This window comes from Argentina silus (assembly GCF_951799395.1).
Source record: "Argentina silus genome assembly, chromosome: 20".
NCBI classification, from domain to species: Eukaryota; Metazoa; Chordata; class Actinopteri; order Argentiniformes; family Argentinidae; genus Argentina; species Argentina silus.
This window is the reverse complement of record NC_139674.1, coordinates 15,030,338-15,052,614: the sequence shown is the minus strand read 5'-3', so window position 1 is coordinate 15,052,614 and position 22,277 is coordinate 15,030,338. Positions and strand designations below refer to the sequence as shown.

The window sequence follows — 22,277 nt, the reverse complement described above, 5'->3', positions numbered from 1 at the left end:
GGCTTTACTCTCATCATTGTATGGCATTGATCCTAGCTGTTTTAGTTAGTGTGTCTGATGCAGCGGGCCCAGCAAATCTATCCATCTATCGTCCAAACCATCTTTAAACTACTACCAAAATAAGACATTGCAAACCCACAAAGCGTATTTTTGTAGTTGTTTTAGTTTGTGTATCTGTTGGAAAGGGCGGGTTGGTAAGGGGGAGAGGTAGTTTAGGGGTTAATGCATGGATGGGTTTCTGAGGGGTCGGGGTTAGGGTTAGGGTTAGGGTTAGGGCATTCACACTTTGTATCATAAACACAGCGGCAAGGGATTCTAGAGGCACGTTTCATTCTTTTATTTTACACATTAATTATGTATCAAGCTTGGGTTTTCAGAAAATGGGAAGAATAAACAACAAAAACAGTGCTTGTGTGTGTGTGTGTGTGTGTGTGTGTGTGTGTGTGTGTGTGTGTGTGTGTGTGTGTGTGTCCTAGGCCACGGTGTCTGAGGAGGAGGAATGAGGGAAGATGCCGTTCTTGCGGAAGAAGCTCTCTCTCACGATGGCGTTGAGTGCGTGCATCGGGACGTAGGCCTTGGTCGTGTCCCCTGCGTTCAGAGGGCACTTGGCGTTACCACGACAACAAGAGATAAGCATGGAATGTACTTTAAGGCAGATCTATATGATGCAATTCCCTTGAGTTCCTCTGCCTCTCCCTGTGGCAGAGATCGATGTGATAACGGACAAACACGCAATCACTTTGAATCAATTGTTGGAATGTGGGGTTTTTTTTTGGCACACGAAACCTACCACCAAGGGTCGAGACCCTATGTGGGGTCCCCTAAATTCAGATTGGGGTTCCCCTGAGAAAATCAAACTAACCTCTGTGATTTGATAAATAAGACTCAAACATTTGTATTTCATATGAAGACGAATGTTGTCTGTGTGTTGCACCTGTAACCTATATGGCAGCATTTTGGGCTTCATATCCAACTAATAAGAGCATCTTTTAGGCGGTTAGAATACATTTTGACATAATTATTATGTGTTGGCAGGAAATTATTGAAGTGAAGAGTGCCAAAGAGTTTGTGTGTGTGTATGTGTATGTGGGGTGAGCTAGCCTTTGCATACATCTCCACCAACTACATGATGATAAATTGGTCATATCCTTACCGAGACCCCATCCATACTGCCAGTTGCTTGTTATAGGGTAGGGGTATTTGACCTCAGGGTCCTTGCGCTTCCTAAGCAGGAGGTATTTGTAGCGTCCCGTCTCCTCTTTGGAAAAGCCGTCATACAGCACGTCCCGGGTCTCTCCCGACACCGGCCGCATCACATCAATAGGGACTTTTTCGTCTCTCCTCTTGCCCTGCGCACCGTCTTTGGCCGCCGTTTTCACCGGTTTGGCATCGCGTTGAGGCTCGGCGATTTGAGGCAGTTTCACCCTTCGTTTCTCGCCCACTTTTTTGAGCGGTTTAGGTTTGGTCCAGTTATCTCGAAACCAATTTAGCCTGATTAATTTCTCTTTTAAAATCGCCTCTTTCCAAAATTCCTGCCTTTGCGAATCCATGTCTCTGAATGCTCCTTCACCAGAGCGAATGCAGGTAACCCTTGGGTCTGGAGGTGACCCCTACTGCAAACTAGCCTATGTCCTTTTAACGACTGGATACACTAAAGATTGTATGTGCATCATCCATTACATTTGAACTGTTAGACAAATTCAATCATATGGAATAACAACAGCATAACAGTAGATTGTCCTGAACCACAATGTGAGATTCTCCGAACCTCTCCATACTGGACATTTGCGTAACAATAGGTTTATGTCGTCACAATTGTAGAAAAAAAAAAAAAAAAAAAAAAAAAAAAAAAAAGGACACATTATTCGATACCATTGAGTCCGAATACAACTTTTTTAATATGTTGGCTTATCTCTGTGATAACCGTGTAGCCTACCATCAACATTGGTAACAAACTATTTTTAAAAACCGTTAGACATTAGATATAATTAAAAATATATAAATCATTTATGGGTTCATCTCAAATTAAAGAAGTTGAAAATCAACCAGTCATTGTCTTAAATATATAGTTAACTAATTGTCTAGATTTCCCACACTCAAATTACAATGTAGGCTACAACAAGAAATAATAACCAATATTGTTGCTGGAGTCTTAAAAGTGTCACTCCTTCAGTCATTATCCACCATCAGTGGCCACAAAGGAAAGGAGGAAGTTTTACAGAACGTTTTTTGCAGAGAATCTGAACACAGCCATCAGCTCGGATCGCCAGCAGCTCCTGAGATGCGTCCACGGTCCTCAGCTCACGGTCCTCAGCTCACGGTCCTCATTTCTTTCCTATTCCGTTCGGGTCCAATGTCGACCAGCCTGCTCTCTCGTCCCCCCTGTGTTGCAGGTCATTGCCGAGGTTGATCAAGGCACAGATGCTTAGCGAGCAACGTGGAGGTGATTGCGCTATGCTACAAAATAATTCAGATAATGTCTCAGTTATACATGTTATATCAAGTTACACAACAATAAATGGTTGACTGAATGTACAATCTGCTCACACAGTACTTACTTAAGAATTGTTTTAATCACAGAGATTTCCCCGTTCCTGTTTGTATAGAGAGAAGCTCAACAGTTGCATAACGGAACAGCATAAATGGGTGAATGAAATGGTAAACTCCTGTTGAGGTTGGCCTCCTTGGGAGTAACAACTCACCTTGGTATTGTGAAGTTGCCATCGGTTGCGTTCCAACTCTGCCGCTGCTCCTCCAACCTGTTGGCAGAAGAGAAGAACAGTGACTGAACACAAACCAACAGAATTGACCAGTAACAGTAGCTGTGGGGTGTGTGATGTCATATACTGCACTCAACAGGAGAGGCTGGTGGAGGCAGAAATCGGAGGACCGGCACCGCGTGTTTGATGCTATTCCTTATAACGTTCCACGCATTACAATGAGCCCGTCCTCCGATTTCTACCCCCACCAGCCTCCTGTGGTACTCAACTGCTCCAGATTGGTCTGTTACTTACGCATAGTCATACTCTGTTTCCAGACTATACGTCTCGTTTGGCCTGTGGGGAAATACGGGAAAGGGGTTTCAGTCACTGTGTATGATGCCATGTTTGCCATTTGAAAATCTTGAAGTAACAGTGTGTAAAATCACCTCTGTTGTCTCCTAGGTCGTGTTAAACATGAATCACTGTTGTTGCTCTTGGTTACTGTCTGTCTTGCAATGTCTTATATTGGTTTATTTTTTTTATGAAGCTCAACATATCACTGCCCAAGTAGTTTTCATGGTGGTTCATTGCCAACAAGGACATATCAATACATCAGAATTACATCCGAATTTTTGTGGATTCAACTGACAAAGCAAGAAGACATTTCAGATTTTATTCTTCTGTGAAAAGCTGCAAGTGAGTTTATCACATCACTCCTGGTGTGTAAAGGTTTTCATTGGTGAAGCTCAGATAGTTACACAAAGTACAAAGAGAAGCATTTGACAAGCTGCACTAGGTCCCACAAAGCATTACAAATGTTTGTCCACTGAAATACATCCAGACATGTGACATTACGAACAACACAAATATATAGATATGTTATTACACACATATATAGATATGTTATTACACACATATATAGATATGTTATTACACACATATATAGATATTTTATTACGCTTCGGCCATTGTATTATTATTATTATATATATATATATTCTTGTTAATCAGCTGTGTGCTGGTCTAAGCTGTGTTGAGGACTGTGTGGCCCATCATGGCTCTGTCTGTCTCATTTTTTGCCTATCCCATAGGGGTCAAAGGTGGCGCCGCCTGCTACCTGGTCGCCTGTCTGCAGGGAGGAGGCCAGGTTAGGCGTCCCACAGTTAGGGAGGAAGCAACATGACACCAGTCTAGGGGAGGGAAGCGGCTCATTAGAGTGGGTCTGGAGAGAGGCGGCAGTTGGGGGTCCAGATGGGTTAAAGCATGCAGCGTGTGTGTGTGTCTGTGTGTGTGTGTGTGTTTGTGTCTGTGTGTGTGTGTGTGTGTGTGTGTGTGTGTGTGTGTGTGTGTGTGTGTCACCACATTGGCCATGGAAGTTCAAATTAGACAAATTAAATTAAAAAAAATATTTTTTATAATAATTTGTTGATCTTACTAAACAGTCAGGCAGGTATGACCTTTGACTGCTATAGTTAGTGCCCTATTAGGACATTTCATTATGAATATAAAACCCATTTTCTTTGTTTTACAACCATTAGAGGTTTCATTGTACCCAATACTCACTTTATCCAGTTGTCCCCTGTGTCATTCACTTGGCGAAGAGTCTCATTCTGTCTACAGAGAGAAAATAAAATAACAGCTCTATCCATCAATCCATTCATCTCTAAACTCAAACCTCTGCTTTGATGGTGCTCTCAGTAGTGTTTTAGTTGTTAAAAGGTCAATAATCAAATCATTATTGATATCACCATGGCACCAGAAAAAATCTGTACAGTGTGTCAAGAACATGCTTTCTAATAACTAATAAACAGATTATGGTAAACAGATATATATATATATTTATTTTTTTATGCAGTTTTCTAGCATGTAAAGCATTGTTTGGACACATGCATAGGATGATTCATTTGCAGGCTGGCTATATGACGGACACCTCAGGTGTTTTAGGCGTCATTGTGTTTGCACAGGTAGATGTCTTACCTCGTACCGTTGGCCATGCTGTTGAAAGGGACAGGACTTCCGAAGACGTGTCCCAGGAGAACCACACTGAGACACCAGGCAGGGCTCATACTGTCCAATCTGTCCTCGCCAAGGGTTGACGGGGGGATCAACAGAGAGGGAGAGAGAGAGGTAGGTAAACGAACCCAAACAACTAGGAACACGTCCAGTCTTACCCCTTATATATGCACGCTTTGGCCAACCTTGTCTGTATAAAGGGCAGGTTTACAACAGAGCAGTTGTTTGTCAGGGTTTTTCTCAGTTTGCCGAAGGACATGAGTGGGAAGGACACACATGTCCAGCGGGAAGAGTGATGAGGCCTTTTCAATGTTGTTAAAATATTTGCCAGTTCTCATCACCTGTCAATGCCACCTCACAATACGTCAACCCCGGTCTCTCTCAAGGCCTGCTTGTAATCATGGGAACCGTTTTGAGTTTTAGCACACAGGGGTTTGGAAGGTTATCCTCTTTATCGCTGATTAACCCTTGACAGTCGCTGTCAGAGAGATGCTGGGAAGTACTTCACCTGTGACTACTACTGTATGCTATGTTGAACAGGTGAGGCCGGTGGAGGTAGAAACCGGAGGACGGGCTCATTGTAATGCATGGAATGGAATGAGGGATGGCATCAAACGTGCATGTTTGACACCATTCCTCATTCCGTTCCATGCATTACAATGAGCCCGTCCTCCGATTTCTACCTCCAACAGCCTCCACTGATGTTGGATAAGGATGTGTTGTTGTGGGAATTTCACCTGACATGCTAAGTGATGAAGTCCCGTCATTAAGAACCCATCTATTTGCTTCACAGAGACTGCATTGGAGATGATCAACGCTGACATGCTACATTCTTGGCAGGCTTTAGCTCGTAGGGGCCACAGAGACTCTGTTTTCTCAGTCCTGCCTGCTGTCAATTAGCACTCGGGCTTTAAAACAAGCATAGGGGTGATTTTAAACACTGAAATAGTAGAAATATTAAACGATGGGAAATGTTCAGGGGGATACTGAATGCTTTGCCTATGTGAGAGTGTGATTTGGGAGATTTTGCCTCCTTGTATTTGATGACGTCTTCCAGACGGTTAGATTAACCAAAGCTCTGCTGGACTCAAACACTCAGTCATCACAAACCCACAGCACAGACAGAGCATAATAATTTATTTTCATGAACATAGAGATTTCTTGGGTTTTTACAGGTATAAGTTAACACATTAGTAACAATGTCAACACATTACAACAGGCAGTCATTTTGCAGTACTCAACACAAAACACCCAAAATAAAAGAAAACCTCACTTCTACTTGACCACTTGTGAGAGAATGATGATTTATTAAATTAAACGTATTTCACCGAATGTTGCACGCCATATTGTACATTTCACCAGATGAAGAAATGCTACCTCCAGCTGTGTGAACATGCATAGAGGCAGGTAATGTAGAGGAAGGTAATGTAGAGGCAGGTAATGTAGTAAATCCAGTTATTGAAATCTATTCATGTAGGAACCCATGAATGACAAAAGGAGAAGTACAGTCAGTCACAGTCATCTGCACGCTCTGACACATTTTACAGTACTGTTTTTAAATATCCCCAATTCCCTGCTGCAATGAGCGACTTGAAGATTTTAATCCGTTGACTTAATCCAACGCCTCCCCCAAAAAAGCGATGGCAAAATATGGGATGAACTAATGTGGAAAAACAGACTGATCACAGAAATATGAAAAGTCTGACCGAGACTGCTATGTGATGTAGTACCTGTGTAAGATTTAAGACAACATCAAGAACCGGGAAAGGCAACAGACAAAACCATTAATCCATCAATGCAGTCAATGAACAAGTGCTATTACCATCTGTGTTTCCAGACAAAGGAATGAAAAAGAAAATCTTACAAACACAACATTTGAATTTAGAGTGTATTTGCAGGTGTCTGGAGCAGGGACTGCCAGAGATGAGAGAGCGGGACATTGGTCTAGGTGATTCAATGACATGGAGAAGAGGCCAACATGAAACTGTAAATCGACTATTTTCACGAAGCCAATTCTCACTCAAGACTCAACGATTTTATCTAAGGTCATGTAAGTCCATTATGTCCCCTCTCCCCCGTCACTACCACTGTCCCTGTGTGTGTGTGTGTGTGTGTGTGTGTGTGTGTGTGTGTGTGTGTGTGTGTGTGTGTGTGTGTGTGTGTGTGTGTGTCGGTGTCCCTGTGTGTGTTTATCTGAAGTCCTCAGCGCAGAACATGCCCTTGGCCCTGCGGAGGATGGAGTCCTTGGAGGCGTCGTAAGGGTGCTCTTTAGAGGGGATCTCCAGGACGGCCGGGATGGACTCCATGTGGCCGTCGATGGCGTGGCGGATCATCTCCGCGATGAACTGGTTGATCAGGATGATGCCGATGTCATTGCGGGCCAGGAAACTCCTGGGTGACGAGGGAACAATGACAGCTCAGAGACGGAACACGGAACACGGAACTTGGTTATGCTCAGGGTAATACTACGGTACAGGGTGAATGGGTATCAGTGGAGGCAGAAATTGGAGGACAGGCATGTTTGTTATTCCTGATCCCGTTCCATGCATTACAATGAGCCCGTCCTCCGATTTCTACCTCCACCAGCCTCCCCTGATGGGCATCATAGATGAAGGCCAACTGGGGTATCAGTGCAGGACTGCAAACTGTCACACCAAAACACAAGAGAAGTAGCCTATTGTCCAGGAGTATAAAAATGATTGGTGAAATAAGCAAATTATTAACCAGTCAAGGTCTGATTCTTCATAAAATAACACAATGCACTGAGCAACGACACCAGGGGAGCGGTCATGTGACATGCATTCTCAGTGCAATCGGATGACAGACGGTCGACTTCTGTCAGATGTTCAAATGCCTGATATGCATTTCTTTTCACACTCACTCAATTTCTTGACATGCAGCTTCTACCTTCCGAGACAGAGGCCCTTCTCTAGGTGGACATGGTCGAGTTACGACTTACTTGAAGGTCTCCTCTATCTCCGTGACGCTCGTGTCCTTCTCGACCACCAAGAAATTAGGTTTCCGGTTTTTGTTCAGCTCGCCGATGCCCCCGAGGAGGAAGCCGGTGCACGTGTCTTCATCACCAATAACGGCGATCAATTTACCTCGCCCTGCCATTATCCGAGATTTGGCAAAGTAGATCTGTCAAAAACAAGGAACGAGTGATCAAATCCTGTTTCTCCTCTGGATCATATGAAGCTGTCAGCTGACTGCCACTTCCGCTTTCACTGAGTCGTGTCGCAACGCAAACGCAAGCGCCCCCTGCTGGCCTGGTACAAAACGACCGTTCACGCCAATGGATACCTGCACATAAATCGAATAATATACTCTGTGATCATCGCCATCATAAAATGAATTTAATTTAATCAAATAGAATTGTGAATTGTGTTGAATTTTTTCAACAAGTAGTAGAGCATTAATTAATCTGCGGATCTGAACGACACGCACGTCACATGACGTCACACAAACTCGAGCTGAGAATAGAGTCACGTGAAGAAAGAGAGGAAACGCAGATGGTCCCTCTCGTCTGGCAGGAATAAGTTAAAATGGTAAGTGTACTCCTTATTTTAGCGAATAATCTGCAACTGTTATGTACAGAAGTGATGCCTTCCTTTCCCAACGCCGTGGTTAGTCTTGCACTTCGTCTTGTGTCGTGAACGTAGACGTTTGTCACTCTTTAAGCCAGCTAGCCTGCTATCCGCGGTAGCAGCGCTGGTCGGCTAACTCCGCTGGTGACAGGTGATTGGTGACCAGACTCGACTTTGCTGTTTGCACTATTAACAACTTCGCTAAGTTTAACATGCGACTGGTTTAATTATTCACCCTGACCACAACCGAGCGACCCCGTTGAGATCGTTGTTTTATTATTGTTACTGTTTCCATTTGATCTCTTCCCCTGGTTACGTTCTGTGGTTGATGGTGACTGACGTTGTAGCGCTGCTCTGCCGCAGGTATTGCGTCGCGTCGCGTCCTTGTATTCAATGTAATGACAAATAAACGAGACTTGACTTGACTTTCACGTGTCGTTTGTAACACTTGGACGTTGGTTTCAGGCCACCGCTCTGACGCAGGGCTTGGAGAGGATCCCTGATCAGTTAGGATATCTGGTGATCAGTGAAGATGGCGTGTTGGCGGTGAGTTCTCATATGATCTCTCCCCCCCCCCCCTCTCTCTCTCCCCCCCCCCCCTCTCTCTCTCCCCCCCCCCCCTCTCTCTCTCCCCCCCCTCTCTCTCTCTCCCCCCCCCCCCCTCTCTCTCTCTCTCCCCCCCCCCTCTCTCTCTCTCCCCCCCCCTGTCTCTCTCTCTCTCTCTCTCTATTTATATATATATATATATATATATATATATATATATATATATATATATATATATATATATATACAGTACCAGTCAAAAGTTTGGACACAAACTTGCCAAGAGTGTCCAAAGCTGTCATCAAAGCAAAAGGTGGCTACTTTGAAGAATCTAAAATATAAACCATATTCTGGTTTGTTTAACACTTTTTTCATTCCATGTGTTCCTTCATAGTTTTGATGTCTTCAATATTAATCTACAATGTAGAAAATAATTTAAAAAAAATAAAGAAAAACCATTGAATGAGAAGGTGTGTCCAAACTTTTGACTGGTACTGTATATCGATCTATATATATATTATCATTGTTTAATGATAGAAATAAATAACTAAATCCTCTCTTTCTCTCCTTCAGTCTGCAGGCGAGCTGGAGAATGATGAGCACACGGCGGGGGTGATAATGCAGATGGTGCGGACGGCGTGTCGTCTCAGACTGCAGGGCGCTGCAGAGCCGCCCTTCAAACGTATGTCAGGTAAGACAACACACCTGCGACCTGCATCACACACAGACAACGACACACCTGCATCACACACAGACAACGACACACCTGTGACCTGCATCACACACAGACAACAACACACCTGCATCACACACGGACAACAACACACCTGCGACCTGCATCACACACAGGCAACAACACACCTGTGACCTGCATCACACACAGACAACGACACACCTGCATCACACACAGGCAACAACACACCTGCATCACACACAGACAACGACACACCTGTGACCTACATCACACACAGGCAACGACACACCTGCATCACACACAGGCAACGACACACCTGCATCACACACAGACAACAACACACCTGTGACCTGCATCACACACAGACAACGACACACCTGCATCACACACAGGCAACAACACACCTGCATCACACACAGGCAACAACACACCTGCATCACACACAGACAACGACACACCTGTGACCTACATCACACACAGGCAACGACACACCTGCGTCACACACAGACAACAACACACCTGCGTCACACACAGACAACAACACACCTGCATCACACACAGACAACGACACACCTGCATCACACACAGACAACAACACACCTGCGACCTGCGTCACACACAGGCAACAACACACCTGCGTCACACACAGGCAACAACACACCTGCGTCACACACAGGCAACAACACACCTGCGACCTGCGTCACACACAGGCAACGACACCGGTGCATCTCGTCTACATATGTCTATCCATGTCACTTGGTTTGGTCATTTGGTTCGTCACGGACTGCGTCTCTAACCAGACCTCCCTCCTGTGTGTCTGTGTGTCTGTCTGTCTGTGTGTCTGTCGTCTCTCCAGTCATGCTAGAGGACTACGTGTACACAGTGACCGTGTCTGGTCAGAAGGTCTTTGTCGTAAAACGTCAAAACAACCAGCGGGAACCTGTATCTGTGTAGTGGTGATGGGATGGGGGGGGGCGTGGAAGGGCCAAGGAGACTGTTCCTCTTCACTGTTCCTCCACACACACACAGGATGGAGGAAGATGTATGACAATGAAGAACTGTTCGACTTGAAGAGTAAATTCACAACTGCTGTGTGTGAATGGACTGTGTGTGTGGCTAGTAGGCTGGACTCCCACCCATCCAGTTCGTGGATCTGCATGTCAGCGATGCGTTGCTTTGTTCAGAAGCTTGAACCTGAACTGTTTGATGATAACTAGGATATCTGCTGGTTTTTCTAACCTGATCTAATTGTCTAAAGCAGGGGAGGCTGGTGAAGGTGGAAATTGGAGGACGGGCTCATTGTAAAGCATCGAGTGGACTGAGGAATGGTATCGTACATGATGCACGTGTTTGATACCATTCCTCATTCCATGTATTACAATGAGCCCGTCCTCCGATTTCTACCTCCACGAGCCTCCCCTGGTCTAAAGTGTGTTTATATAGTCACTATCAATAATACTCATGTATATACAATGACTGGTCTGTTGTAACAGTTTCTTTGCATCTATTTAATTTCTTAATGTTTTATTTACTGGAAGATGTATTCTAATTATGAAAGGCTCTGGGTTTCGACTATTCAGACCAACCAATCAGCTTGAATAAAGTTTGTCTTATTATATAAATGTGATATTCATATTGTGTTCTTAAATGCTTTTAAAGTATATACATTAAATGTTTTAGTGGGAATGCTAAATGTGAATGGATTAGCAGGCAGAGCAGCTTGCGTCTAAACACATTAAAGCTATGTTTAACTTATATATAATTAATGTTATATTGATATATATAGTATACTATGTATATAATATACTTTTCCACAAGATGAGCTCCCTGAAAGTAATTAAATAATTATTTTCAGAAAGTATCAGGGAGTTTAAAAAACACCTCTTTCTTTGCCGAAGATGTACAAATGAAAAATTACTCCTACAGTATTGATTAGACTATTGTACCCAGGGCTGCTGAATCCACAGTACACCTCCTTTACGTCACAAATTACCTGTGCCACAACTGATCCCAGAAAAAGACACCTGACCACCTTTCAACAGTAGAGAAAAAAAAAAAAAAAAAGAATCTTTATTGCATCATAATGGCCCTTGGAACAACTGAAGGTCTTCACATTGTTTAGGAATGGAACTGGCCTTCAGGTTCAGCTCTGGAATGAGTCAGTCAGGAGGGGGCCCAGGGTTCTTGTACCTAAAACCACCCTTCGCCCTCCCCTGTGCACCGTTACCCCAAACAAACCCCTGTTCTCCAAATCCCCGCCCACCCAAACCCTAGTGGCCTTCCCTCCCACTCCACAACGATCAACATCAGCACAACCATCACGTGATTCTATTTTTGTTATGTTTTGTTTTTTTAAAAACATGCAACTTAAAACATTTTTACAGTCGAGGGAGTTGGATAGGCATAAAGGAAGATGTAAACAGTCTACGGGACATCTGCGGGGGATGACAACGGGGATCATGATGAACCAAAAAAAAAAAGAAAAAAAGAAAGGTTTCAGAACAGGTACTGATCGTAAAGTCCATAACTGCAAGTTCTACCAGACAGACACTGATAATTTAAAAAGTTGGCGTTCTTCCTGATGAGAATGTCATCCTGCGCCCATCCTCTCCTCCTCTTCACCGTCGCTCTGCGCATGTTCAGATCTCTCGTTCACTCGGGTCCTGCTCCTGTGACGTCTCCGTCTCCTAGCGTTTCGACAGCTCGTTGGACAGCCAGTCCAGCCCTTCGTAAAGCCCGGTGCCCTGGGTGGCACAGGTCGCCTGGACGTGCCACTGGAAGGAAAGGAAAGGAGAGATAATGAGAAACCTTGTCTTGCGTAGCCTCACAGCTCCTCCACATCACCCTGTTCTCATGTCCACTGGAGGTGTGGAGCATTTTTAGATTAGCCACTCTGGCTTGGACTGAACTGAATGTGCTCGCAATTTCATTGGATGTTACATTCCTCCACAAGCCCGTAGTATGTTTGATTTTTTTTTTTTTAGACAGTTGTTGCCTATGCTAGCTTCCGGCATTGGAGAAAACCTGAAGGAAAAACTACATTCAGTTTGTTTGTTTTTTTTGGCCCAAAGCAAACTCCGCCCAAGCCCAAGGTAGTGTTTGGTTTGATGTGTCACGAGGCGTCACTCATTTCAAAACAGGTTTTCACCCCCATTGTAGCTACTTTCTGCATAGGATTTTCCCAGGCTGTTGGAACCAGGAAAGCCAAGGTTCTGAGCACCCTTAAATTCAAACCAGTCATCTAATCCTTCTGAATCCATTTCGGCGAGTGTAGACGACATGAGTGGGTGTGAGAGAGACACTCACAGTTCTGTTGCGCAGGTTCTGCAGGCCCAGTTTGTCTGTGAGGTCGCTCACTGCCATGGCGTTGGGGAGGTCCTGTTTGTTGGCAAACACCAGTAACACAGCCTCTCTCAACTCGTCTTCCTGCAGCTTTAGAGGTAAATAATAGAAAAAAAAGGGAAGAGAGAGAGAAGAGAGAGAGAGAGAGAGAGGAGAGAGAGTGTAAATACAGGCGGCCATTGTGGAAGGAAAACCATATACTGTGGGCTACACAGTAGGAGGGCAATGTGCCAACGCAGATGAATGATACATCGCAAGGGCGGGCAAATCCCTGTATAAATAACACCATTATACACAAGTGAGCTGCTCTTTATTTGCCCACATCAACTAACGCCTGAAGTTCCTTTTCATATGAATGAATCCAAAAGCTAAGAGTTACTATTTCTAGAGCAGCAGAAAGGATGAGATTTGTCACTTTCGTGCCACTGCACGGAAAAAGGCTCACAGACAAGACCAGAACTATTTCAAGTGAGAAACTATTTGAACAGATCCCAAATACTTACCATTTTTGATAGCTCCTCCGCTGACTCTGCTACTCTCTCCCTGTCGTTGCTGTCGACTACGAAGATAAGGCCCTGCAAAGGTCAAAGGTTCAAATATCAGCTTTTGTCCCGTCCATCCTTTTACAGTGCCACACGCGCGTGACCATGTGACCTGTCGGAGAATCATTCTGGGAGGCAATAAACGGCAGGCAGTTGAAGGAAGTGCGGTACGACGGTAGATCCTTCCAAAGGACTCCAACAAATCAGAGAAGGTTTCAGAGGGCGTGAGACCGACGTTTAATGGGATCCTTTCTAATGGCCATCAAGAGCACTTTGTATCCAGTTACATTATGAGAGAGGACTTTGTATCCAGTTACATTATGAGAGAGGACTTTGTATCCAGCTACATTATGAGAGAGGACTTTGTATCCAGCTACATTAGGATAACAGAGGCCTACAGTGATGCTGCTGATGCTGCAGGTCAGCACCTGGCCGTCGTACCTGTGTGTTCTGGAAGTAGTGCCTCCACAGGGGGCGGATCTTGTCTTGACCGCCCACGTCCCACACGGTGAAGCAGATGTTCTTGTATTCGACTGTCTCCACGTTAAAACCTGTCGAGCGAGAGAGAGAAGGGAAGAGGGGGTGAGGGATAGAGAGAGAGAGAGGGGGTGAGGGATAGAGAGAGAGAGAGGGGGTGAGGGACAGAGAGAGAGAAGGGGAGAGGGACAGAGAGAGAGCGAGCTTCATCAACAGGGACATACAGACATGAACTAGAACCAGGATGACCTGTTAGATCAATCCCGGCATTATAAAAAATAAAAAAAGTAATATAAAAAAAAAAAAAAAACACATGGAAAAACCCAAATTAAGATGAAAATGAAATGCTGACCTAAATCTGTCTCCCTATCTCATCTTAAATGGGACGGGACATTTTGTTCCCCATTCTTTTGGCTAGGAGTGAGACACTTCAGCCTCTAATCTGCTCCATCAAAACAGCTTCGTCACCAGCAAGTCCCAACAGCTCTGGCAGCGCAGCCGTCTACGGGTCCCTTTGTTCCCTCTGTGGTCAAGCTTGGTTTAGAACCAACCAACTCCTATCCCCTGCTTCACCAGAACCAGCCAACTCCTATCCCCTGCCTCCCCAGAACCAACCAACTCCTATCCCCTGTCTCACCAGAACCAGCCAACTCCTATCCCCTGCCTCCCCAGAACCAACCAACTCCTATCCCCTGCCTCCCCAGAACCAACCAACTCCTATCCCCTGCCTCCCCAGAACCAACCAACTCCTATCCCCTGCTTCACCAGAACCAGCCAGCTCCTATCCCCTGTCTCACCAGAACCAGCCAACTCCCATCCCCTCCCTCCCCAGAACCAGCCAACTCCCATCCCCTCCCTCCCCACCACGTCAGTGTAGACGAAGAAGAAAAGTTGTGAAAAGGCTGTTAAAAAGTAAGTGGGCTGAATTGCATTTACACAAGTGTCTGTGTGTGTGTCTGTGTGGACTACGTGTTAATTTCCACAAACACCAAACATGGTAGGCAATAGCCCTACACATCCCTGTGTGTCCCACATCGTGTCTGTACCCGTGTGTGGGTGGGTGTCAAGCCACTAAGCGAGAGCATGACAAAAGACAGTCATGCTGTTGGTGATCAATCGTAATCTTCTCCCCTGTCCAACATCCACAAGGAAGTAGCTGTCCACTCAAATCAGATTACGGGAGAGAAGAGATGATTTGAAAGATAGGCTGTCGGGGGCTGAGACGAGACCAATGTTCATAGCCAGAGATGTGTGTAGAAGTGTGTCTTACACTCGCAACAAAACCTAAACTCTTACCAATAGTTGGAATAGTGGTGACAATCTCTCCCAGCTTCAGTTTGTAGAGGATAGTTGTCTTTCCGGCAGCGTCCAAACCAACTGCAAAAGACACGTTACATGTGAACAAGGTACACTAGTCATACACATCCTTAGGCATGGAACAACACAAACAAGCATACCCCAGAGCGTATTTTAAGGCAACTTTGACACACGGGGATTACATGTCTCGTCATTATTAACCGTCAACGTTAAAGGTTACATATGGGACCGATAACACAAAGATATGGCACAGCATATGATAAGATATGGCATTAGACAAAAACAACTCCATCATCACTCCCATATCTTCACCAGATTGATGACTGACTGACTGACTCCCCCCCCCGACCCCCCATGGCAACCATTAGAAAAGTTAAATGCAATCCCCAACTTTCCATATATATTTTCTTTCTACATATCGCTGAGATCTGGTGGAAGTTTGCTAACCACTACTCGTGTGAACAAACACATTACCATCTCATGTTAGGGTGAATTATCAGTGAAACAGCTCTGTCTTGTTGCCTGGGCTAATGGTTATCCTAGCACCCATGCCTGCTGAATTCAATTCCGGTTGTTCTCAAACTGATTGTATTATGTTGGCTAGCAGCCACAAGATACAGGCGGCACGATAGGCAGGCAGTAACTTCACTCTTATTACTCAAAAAGCAAAGTGCGTCTGATATGGTAAACCCTTCCCACTGACAAGTAAATGTAGCCAGGTAGCTAGTTTAGCGAGCTAGCTCATTGGCCGGGTTGAATAGCAAAGGCTCACCCATAAGTATCCTCATCTGTTTCTTGCCGAAAAGCTTGGAAAATAGCGACGAAATTGTTAGCCCCATGTTGTGAAAGAGCCCCGCTTGACGATAGTAAAATAGAAAAGGTAATCCGGGAGAGAAGAGCAGCGTCCGGGTGGTGTTACGAGCTGTTTGTGATCACCGGGCAGAGAGGGTGGGTGCAGTCTTCTCAGATGCCACGTCCAGGCCAACGCGGAATAAATGACGTCAGCTCTTGGATATAACTTTATTCACACACAAAATACCGTTCATTATTCTAGCAGTTTAGTGTGCTATTACTGTTGTGTTTTCATTAATGCGTATAAGATATTGCTTTAAGTCGGTCACAGCAGTATAAACTGTTCGATAAAAACGGCGGAATATGGCTTTTTGACAGTGAGAAGCCGTATCGGCAAATATTCCGACCTTAGCAACATGGCCGCTTTTAGAGACTGTTTGTGAAACATTTTCTAACTTTATTTACACATATCATTCTGAACATGGAGTCCGACTGGGGAAGTTGCCTGTAAAGCCGTCGATGACACGTAACCGGTGAGTAAACCATTTAGTTATTATGCATATTGTGACTATTTTAGTTTGTAGTTCTTTATGAATTCAACGTATCTGACTTTTTGTTAGAAAATAGTAAAGTGAGTGACAGAGAGAGAAAGGTCAGGCCTACAGCAGTAGACCATCTCGCAGATGTGTTATTGTCCAGCTAAGAAGGATATGATAGCATAGCTAGCTAGCTAGCTAGCTTGCTTAGTTTTCTTTCGAAGTCTTGCTAGTATTAAATCTCTGCCATTCCTCGCAGCTAATTTGCCTCTCCAATGATTCGGAACATCAGCTAGTTTGTTGCTTGTCTGCAAACTGTAGAAGTCTAACTTTAGTGCAATATATTCTTGCTTGAATAGATAACTAGCCTATCACGTGATTTAACCAGTGTTGTTTAGTCGTGGCGATGATGAGTATTCTGCATATGTCTCAGGTAACCAGTAAATAATTGACCCATCTATTCAGCTTCCCCAACGCACTGAAACATTAGTGTGGAATTGTGGCTTTGTGATGTGGTGTAATGTATCTAGACAACGTGTACCTCTCATTAATCCATACCTGATGGCATTACTGATTATTGTTCCGGTAATTGCTCTTTTGCAGAATTTTTTGATTGAGTCACTGAGCATGGATCCAAGCTGAATGTCAAGCAGCTGAAATAAGCCATGGATAAGTTTGGGATGAGCTTTGGGGGTGGCCCCAGCAAGAAAGACCTTGTGGACACCATAGAATCCCAGAAGAAGCAGCTGGTCCAGTACCAGACGCGCTTTAAGGATGTGGTTAGGGCGTACAAGAGCTTGCTGAAGGAGAAGGAGGCTCTGGAGGCCAGTCTGAAGGTGCTGACCGTGTCTCAAGAGGTTGACCTCAGCCAACGCAGCGATGACTGCTCCCTCAGCGGGGGCGCTGTCCCGCCCGGGCACCATGCGACCTCTGACCTCCCGGATGACCACTCTTCCCTGCACAGTGAGGACAGTCTGGACACTGCAGCATCTGCGGACACAGCTACCAGCATGACCAGTGGGAGTACCAAGGGCGACCAGGCCGAGGAGGAGCAGGGCGGCCCCGGAGAGGTGGGGGCGTCTGGCCCTGGGGGCCCCTCTCTGGCCCAGAGGTCTGAGGAGGCCAGTGGGTCAGAGAGTGGTATCAGCTCAAGCAGTAGCGGGGGGTCTGAGCAGCAGCAGGCAACACCTCTACCCACCTCCACTGTGGACGCCGACCGGCGGGTCCTCCAGCTGAAGACTCAGCTGACCACCCTGACCAGCTCCCTGGCCACAGTTACACAGGAAAAGTCCAGGATGGAGGCCTCCTTCCAGGCTGATAAACGTAAAATGAAGCAGGAGTTTGAGGAGCTCCAGGGGAAGCTGGAGGAGTTCAGGAGGCAGCACGAGGCAGACATGCAGGCCCTCCAGGATCAGCTGGTGGAGAGCAAGGCCCGGGTCATAACCCAGCAGCATGAGAGGGAGCAGGAGCAGGGAGACCATGTCCACATGCTCCGCGAGCTCCAGAAGCTCCTCCAGGAAGAGAGAGGCCTGAGGCAGGATGCCGAGCTCAGGCTGGAGGACGCCCGGGAGCTCATACTGGAGACCACACAGGCCGCAGACCGGGGGCTAGATTATGAGGCAAGGCTGAAGGAGGTGACCCAACAGCGGGAAGAGATGAGGAGGAGCCTGCAGGCTGCGGAGGCAGAGAAAAGCAAGCCGGATCCTCGGCTGGAGGAGCTCCAGCAGGAGATGATGGAGCTCAAGAGCCACTTTCATCAGCAGATACAGCACGAGATCAGAAAGGTACGGTATGGTGGTGATGATGATGATGATAAAAAAATCATTTTTTTTATTTTTATTTTTTTATAAATATGTTTTTAGGGCATTTCTGCTTTATTGGGATAGAGACAGTAGAGATTGACAGGAAGGATGGGAGAGAGAGGAGGAGGGATGACATGCAAGATAGGTCGGGGGTCGGAATCAAACCAGGAACCTTGCAATTACGTGGTAAGCGCATTAGTGTGCTACGCCACTAAGCACCCCATAAAATAATTCTTCATTATCCTGCTGTTTCTACACTTGATTTCCAGCACTGATCAAGTAAACCAGGAGGGGGGGGCTGCCACGCCTCAAATGTATTTCATACAAGAAGAAATTAAACCTCTGTGGTCCTCTGTGGCTCAGTTGGTAGAGCATGGCGCTAACAACGCTTAGGTTGTGGGTTTGATTCCTGCTGGGACCATATATACTGAAATGTATGCTCTCACAGCAACGTAAGTCGCTTTGGATAAAAGTGTCAGCTAAATGGCATGTATATAAACCATGCATACATTGCTGTGTGTCTGTTGTCTGTGTGTCTGTTGTCTGTGTGTAAGTCTCATGGATCCTCATATCCTTGTCCCCTGCAGGCGTCTCAGGCGACGGAGCGCCTGCACGACCAGGCCCAGCTGGAGGAGGGTCGCGTGGCCAGCCTGGAGGAGCGCGTGTCGGAGCTCTCTGAGCTGCTGGGGGCCTGCGAGAGGGCCAAGCAGAGGGACCAGCAGAACGCCCAGAGGCTGAGGGAGCGCATCCTTCAGCTGGACATGGAGAACAAGACCCTGGCCATCGCCGCCTCCGCCAGGGGCCCCTCTGACCTCAACATGGACGAGGCCAACCTGGACGTCAACCTGCTGAGGGAGCGGCTGGAGAGGGCCAAGAGGCTGCTGATGGCGGCGCTGGCCACCCAGAGGAGCCCGGAGCACACCCCCGAGATCGAGAAGCTGGCTGAGATGGGGGGGACAGGGATGGGCAGTGAGTCCTTGGACGGGGAGAAGGCCTCTGGAATCTACTACCAGCAGGAGCTGCGTCAGCTGAAGGACGAGTTTGAGCGCTACAAGTTGCGGGCGCAGGTGGTCCTGAAGAACAAGAACGCCAAGGACGGCAGCCAGGCCAAGGAGCTGGAGGAGGCCCGCGACCAGCTGGCCGAGCTGAAGGAGAAGTACATCAACCTGCGCATCCACGGAGACGAAGCAGAGGCCAAGCACCGGCAAGAGCTGGAGGAGCATCAACAGGGCCTGGTGGGGCTGCACCAGGGCCACAAGCAGGAACTGGAGAGGACTGAGGCCCAGCACAGAGAGAGCCTCCTCAGGCTGGAGGGGGAACTGCACCGGCAGAGGGACCGCACTATGGCCCTCCTGACGGAGAAGGACCAGGAGCTGGAGAGGCTGCGCTCCACCACCACGTTCGGCTACGCCCTCGGCGGCCACCGGGGGCGCTGTGGCAGCGACGAGGGGGCGAACGCCGTGGATGGTGGTGGCGGCGGCAATGACGCGGACGACCCCGCGTTGGAGGAGGGTGACGTCATCGCGCAAGCTCTGAGGTTGGCGGGACCCAACGAGCCCACCCTCCTGCTGTACGCCGAACAGCTGGCCCGCAAGGAGGTGGAGATCAGCTCCCTGCGCCGGCAGAAACACCGCCTGGAGGAGGACCTGCACCAGATGCAGGGGAAGCTGATCGCCAATGGGGAGCGGTATGACGAGGAACTGGCGGGGCTGCAGGACCAGGTGGACAAACGGCAGAGGGACGAGGGAAGAGAGGGGGCCAACCTGGAATACCTCAAAAACGTCATCTACAAGTTCCTCACCCTCCAGGACACCAGGGGGCGTCAGCAGACCCTCATGGCCATACTGACCATCCTGCACTTCAGCCCCCAGGAGAAGCAGGCTGTGGTGAAGCATCAGGTGCAGACGTGGTGGACGGCTGGGATGAGGTAATGTTGAAGAAGAAGACGACTGAGTCCTGAACCTCCCCAGCAAACAGGGAAGCTCATTAGAAACATTCCTCAGACAGTCGACAAGTTTGTTGTTCCCTGTTTGCTTCAATAAAGTCTATTTATTTTTGCTGTGGTATTTGGGGCATTACAGTTAAGTGAAATAGCAACTAACCTTTGTGCATAGACACTAATGTATTTTTCCTTTTACTTCACAGGGCATCAGAGTTACAGTCGTTTTGAGTTACAAACATCAGTTGCCGTTAAGTTAAGTTTTGGTTGTTCTGGTCCTGTGCTAAGGGAAGGGGTTTAGATGATAAAGTGGTGCTCTCAACTGCCTGTATGCATTTCCACTGTGTAAGAGTTTAATATCACCTCACAAAAAAGCTGTTACACAGGGAAACGACCTTTGAACCTCAGCTGTAAACAAAGTAACTAAACTCAGTCTTTAATGATGTGAGTGTGAGCACTTTGTTAGGAATACTATACTAATACTGGGTAGGGCCTCCCTTTGCTCTCAAAACAGCCTCAATTCTTTGTGCCATTGATTCCCAGAGAATCAAGATGTTGGAAACATTCCTTTGAGGTTCTGGTCCATGATGACATGATAGCATTTCAAGCTGTGAATGTCCCGTTCTACCAAAGGTGTTCTATTGGATTCAGATCCGGTGACTGGCTAGGCCACTGGAAGAACACTGAACTCTTTGTCATGTTCATGAAACCAGTTTGAGATGACTTTTGCTCTGTGACATGGTGCATTATCATGCTTGAAGTAGCTTTTAGAAGATGGGTAAATTGTGGCCATGAAGGGATGCACATGGTCAGCAACAATACTCAAATAGGCTGTGGCATTCAAGCGATGATTGATTGGTATTAACAGGCCCAAAGTGTGCCCAGAAAACATTCCCTACATCATTACACCACCTCCACCATGAGAAGGTGTACAGGTGTTCCTAATAAAGTACACCACCTCCACCATGAGAAGGTGTACAGGTGTTCCTAATAAAGTACACCACCTCCACCATGAGAAGGTGTACAGGTGTTCCTAATAAATTCTCGGCGAGTGTATGTCAACTGTCATGTGTCTCTCACAGGAGGAGCATGTGAGCCACAGGGCCCAGTATTTCAACACTTTTAATCTGGATTTTTACTATCCAGGATCAAGATCTGATTTCCCCCTAGATGGGTAACAAAAAAGAATAATTCTGACCCAGATTTAGTAAATAATATAAAATATTATAGTATGAAATACTGGGCTCTGAAGAGGAAGAATAGTATCTGTCAAATCTGATGGGTTGTTAATGTAACTTCTTGCCTAAACAGTGAACTCTCATTGCCTTTGTTAATTAGTGATCTCTGCTTCTATATTTGAACTATACCTTCTCTGCATGCATTGAAAACACTATTGGACTGTGTCTATTGGATCTTATCAATATTGAGCATCTGCGGCTTTCTTTCTCTCTGAAATGTTCTGTACATACTTGTATGATAATCTAAGGACTTCAAACCACACTGTGGGTAACTCCTCTCATGCGGTCTTTTCTAGTAGAATCTTTAATTGTGTGGTTAATACTTATTGGAGATATGTATATTTTTGACTTCCTCGGTTTAACATGGAAATAAAACTATTTTTCTCATTGAGTCTCTTGAAGTGTGTGATGAATCAGATGAAGGGTCCCTCTCTTTGAAACAGTCATGTTTCCAAATTTTTATTGGGAACACATTTCACAACATTTGATGTCAACGATGCCATTTTTAGAATAAAAAAAAGGAATCATAAATAATATTTTAGCAATATTAGGAGATCATTGATGATTTCAAAACTTACAAATTGCAAATGCAATGCCTCTTCAACCACAACCCAAAATAAATAAAAACAAAAATAAATGGATACATCTGACAGAGTCCGCGGGACACAGACAACATGGACTGCAGTGTACAAGGCAAGAACTCTGGTGAAGTGTGTTTTACATTCACTGGTAGCCTGAAGTGTAACAATG

At 46.1% G+C, this 22,277-nt stretch overlaps 5 protein-coding genes across 6 annotated transcripts; 2 read left to right on the top strand and 3 right to left on the bottom strand.

The window, feature by feature from the left end:
* Nucleotides 1-472: 472 nt before the first annotated feature.
* On the bottom strand, nucleotides 473-1,550 carry LOC310820337 (protein SPMIP1-like; the record flags this gene model as incomplete). Its single annotated transcript, XM_083691920.1, has 2 exons — nucleotides 473-588; nucleotides 1,154-1,550. The coding sequence occupies 2 exons, from the start codon at nucleotides 1,548-1,550 to the stop codon at nucleotides 473-475; spliced, it is 513 nt and encodes a 170-aa protein (XP_083548046.1).
* Nucleotides 1,551-5,835: 4,285 nt separating this feature from the next.
* atp6v1f (ATPase H+ transporting V1 subunit F) lies at nucleotides 5,836-7,923 on the bottom strand. The gene is made up of 2 exons (XM_083692492.1): nucleotides 7,675-7,923; nucleotides 5,836-7,106 (listed from the first exon to the last, which is right to left on the bottom strand). The coding sequence occupies exons 1-2, from the start codon at nucleotides 7,830-7,832 to the stop codon at nucleotides 6,905-6,907; spliced, it is 360 nt and encodes a 119-aa protein (XP_083548618.1). The 5' UTR covers nucleotides 7,833-7,923; the 3' UTR covers nucleotides 5,836-6,904.
* A 271-nt stretch (nucleotides 7,924-8,194) lies between these two features.
* On the top strand, nucleotides 8,195-11,344 carry lamtor4 (late endosomal/lysosomal adaptor, MAPK and MTOR activator 4). The gene is made up of 4 exons (XM_083692033.1): nucleotides 8,195-8,263; nucleotides 8,768-8,848; nucleotides 9,422-9,539; nucleotides 10,399-11,344. Exons 1-4 carry the CDS (start codon nucleotides 8,261-8,263, stop codon nucleotides 10,494-10,496), a joined length of 300 nt encoding a protein of 99 aa, XP_083548159.1. The 5' UTR covers nucleotides 8,195-8,260; the 3' UTR covers nucleotides 10,497-11,344.
* A 652-nt stretch (nucleotides 11,345-11,996) lies between these two features.
* Nucleotides 11,997-16,170, bottom strand: LOC310820671 (ADP-ribosylation factor 4). Its single transcript, XM_083692417.1, has 6 exons — nucleotides 15,993-16,170; nucleotides 15,200-15,280; nucleotides 13,868-13,977; nucleotides 13,388-13,459; nucleotides 12,849-12,974; nucleotides 11,997-12,316 (listed from the first exon to the last, which is right to left on the bottom strand). The coding sequence occupies exons 1-6, from the start codon at nucleotides 16,057-16,059 to the stop codon at nucleotides 12,230-12,232; spliced, it is 543 nt and encodes a 180-aa protein (XP_083548543.1). The 5' UTR covers nucleotides 16,060-16,170; the 3' UTR covers nucleotides 11,997-12,229.
* A 328-nt stretch (nucleotides 16,171-16,498) lies between these two features.
* On the top strand, nucleotides 16,499-21,918 carry gcc1 (GRIP and coiled-coil domain containing 1). Of its 2 annotated transcripts, XR_014554819.1 has the most exons (5): nucleotides 16,499-16,545; nucleotides 17,152-18,332; nucleotides 18,938-20,277; nucleotides 20,496-21,270; nucleotides 21,317-21,918. XR_014554819.1 is itself a non-coding variant. In XM_083692169.1 (4 exons), exons 2-4 carry the CDS (start codon nucleotides 17,214-17,216, stop codon nucleotides 20,518-20,520), a joined length of 2,484 nt encoding a protein of 827 aa, XP_083548295.1. In that variant the 5' UTR covers nucleotides 16,499-16,545; nucleotides 17,152-17,213; the 3' UTR covers nucleotides 20,521-21,918. The 2 variants fall into 2 exon arrangements, 1 of the variants encoding a protein (XP_083548295.1); XM_083692169.1 differs by having other exon boundaries at nucleotides 20,496-21,918.
* Nucleotides 21,919-22,277: the final 359 nt, after the last annotated feature.

What these genes read in the sequence shown, in the direction of transcription:
- atp6v1f (XM_083692492.1), bottom strand. Translation starts at nt 7,832, where the DNA reads ATGGCAGGGCGAGGTAAATTGATCGCCGTTATTGGTGATGAAGACACG. An exon ending in GAGATAGAGGAGACCTTCAA is followed by an intron (nt 7,107 to 7,674) that starts GTAAGTCGTAAC and finishes CTCGTCACCCAG; the next exon opens with GAGTTTCCTGGCCCGCAATG.
- lamtor4 (XM_083692033.1), top strand. An exon ending in GTGAAGATGGCGTGTTGGCG is followed by an intron (nt 8,849 to 9,421) that starts GTGAGTTCTCAT and finishes TCTCTCCTTCAG; the next exon opens with TCTGCAGGCGAGCTGGAGAA. An exon ending in GCCCTTCAAACGTATGTCAG is followed by an intron (nt 9,540 to 10,398) that starts GTAAGACAACAC and finishes TCGTCTCTCCAG; the next exon opens with TCATGCTAGAGGACTACGTG.
- LOC310820671 (XM_083692417.1), bottom strand. Translation starts at nt 16,059, where the DNA reads ATGGGGCTAACAATTTCGTCGCTATTTTCCAAGCTTTTCGGCAAGAAA. An exon ending in CGGAGGAGCTATCAAAAATG is followed by an intron (nt 12,975 to 13,387) that starts GTAAGTATTTGG and finishes TTACCTCTAAAG; the next exon opens with CTGCAGGAAGACGAGTTGAG. An exon ending in AGAACCTGCGCAACAGAACT is followed by an intron (nt 12,317 to 12,848) that starts GTGAGTGTCTCT and finishes CTTTCCTTCCAG; the next exon opens with TGGCACGTCCAGGCGACCTG.
- gcc1 (XM_083692169.1), top strand. Translation starts at nt 17,214, where the DNA reads ATGGATAAGTTTGGGATGAGCTTTGGGGGTGGCCCCAGCAAGAAAGAC. An exon ending in TACAGCACGAGATCAGAAAG is followed by an intron (nt 18,333 to 18,937) that starts GTACGGTATGGT and finishes TGTCCCCTGCAG; the next exon opens with GCGTCTCAGGCGACGGAGCG. An exon ending in TGGTGGACGGCTGGGATGAG is followed by an intron (nt 20,278 to 20,495) that starts GTAATGTTGAAG and finishes TTTACTTCACAG; the next exon opens with GGCATCAGAGTTACAGTCGT.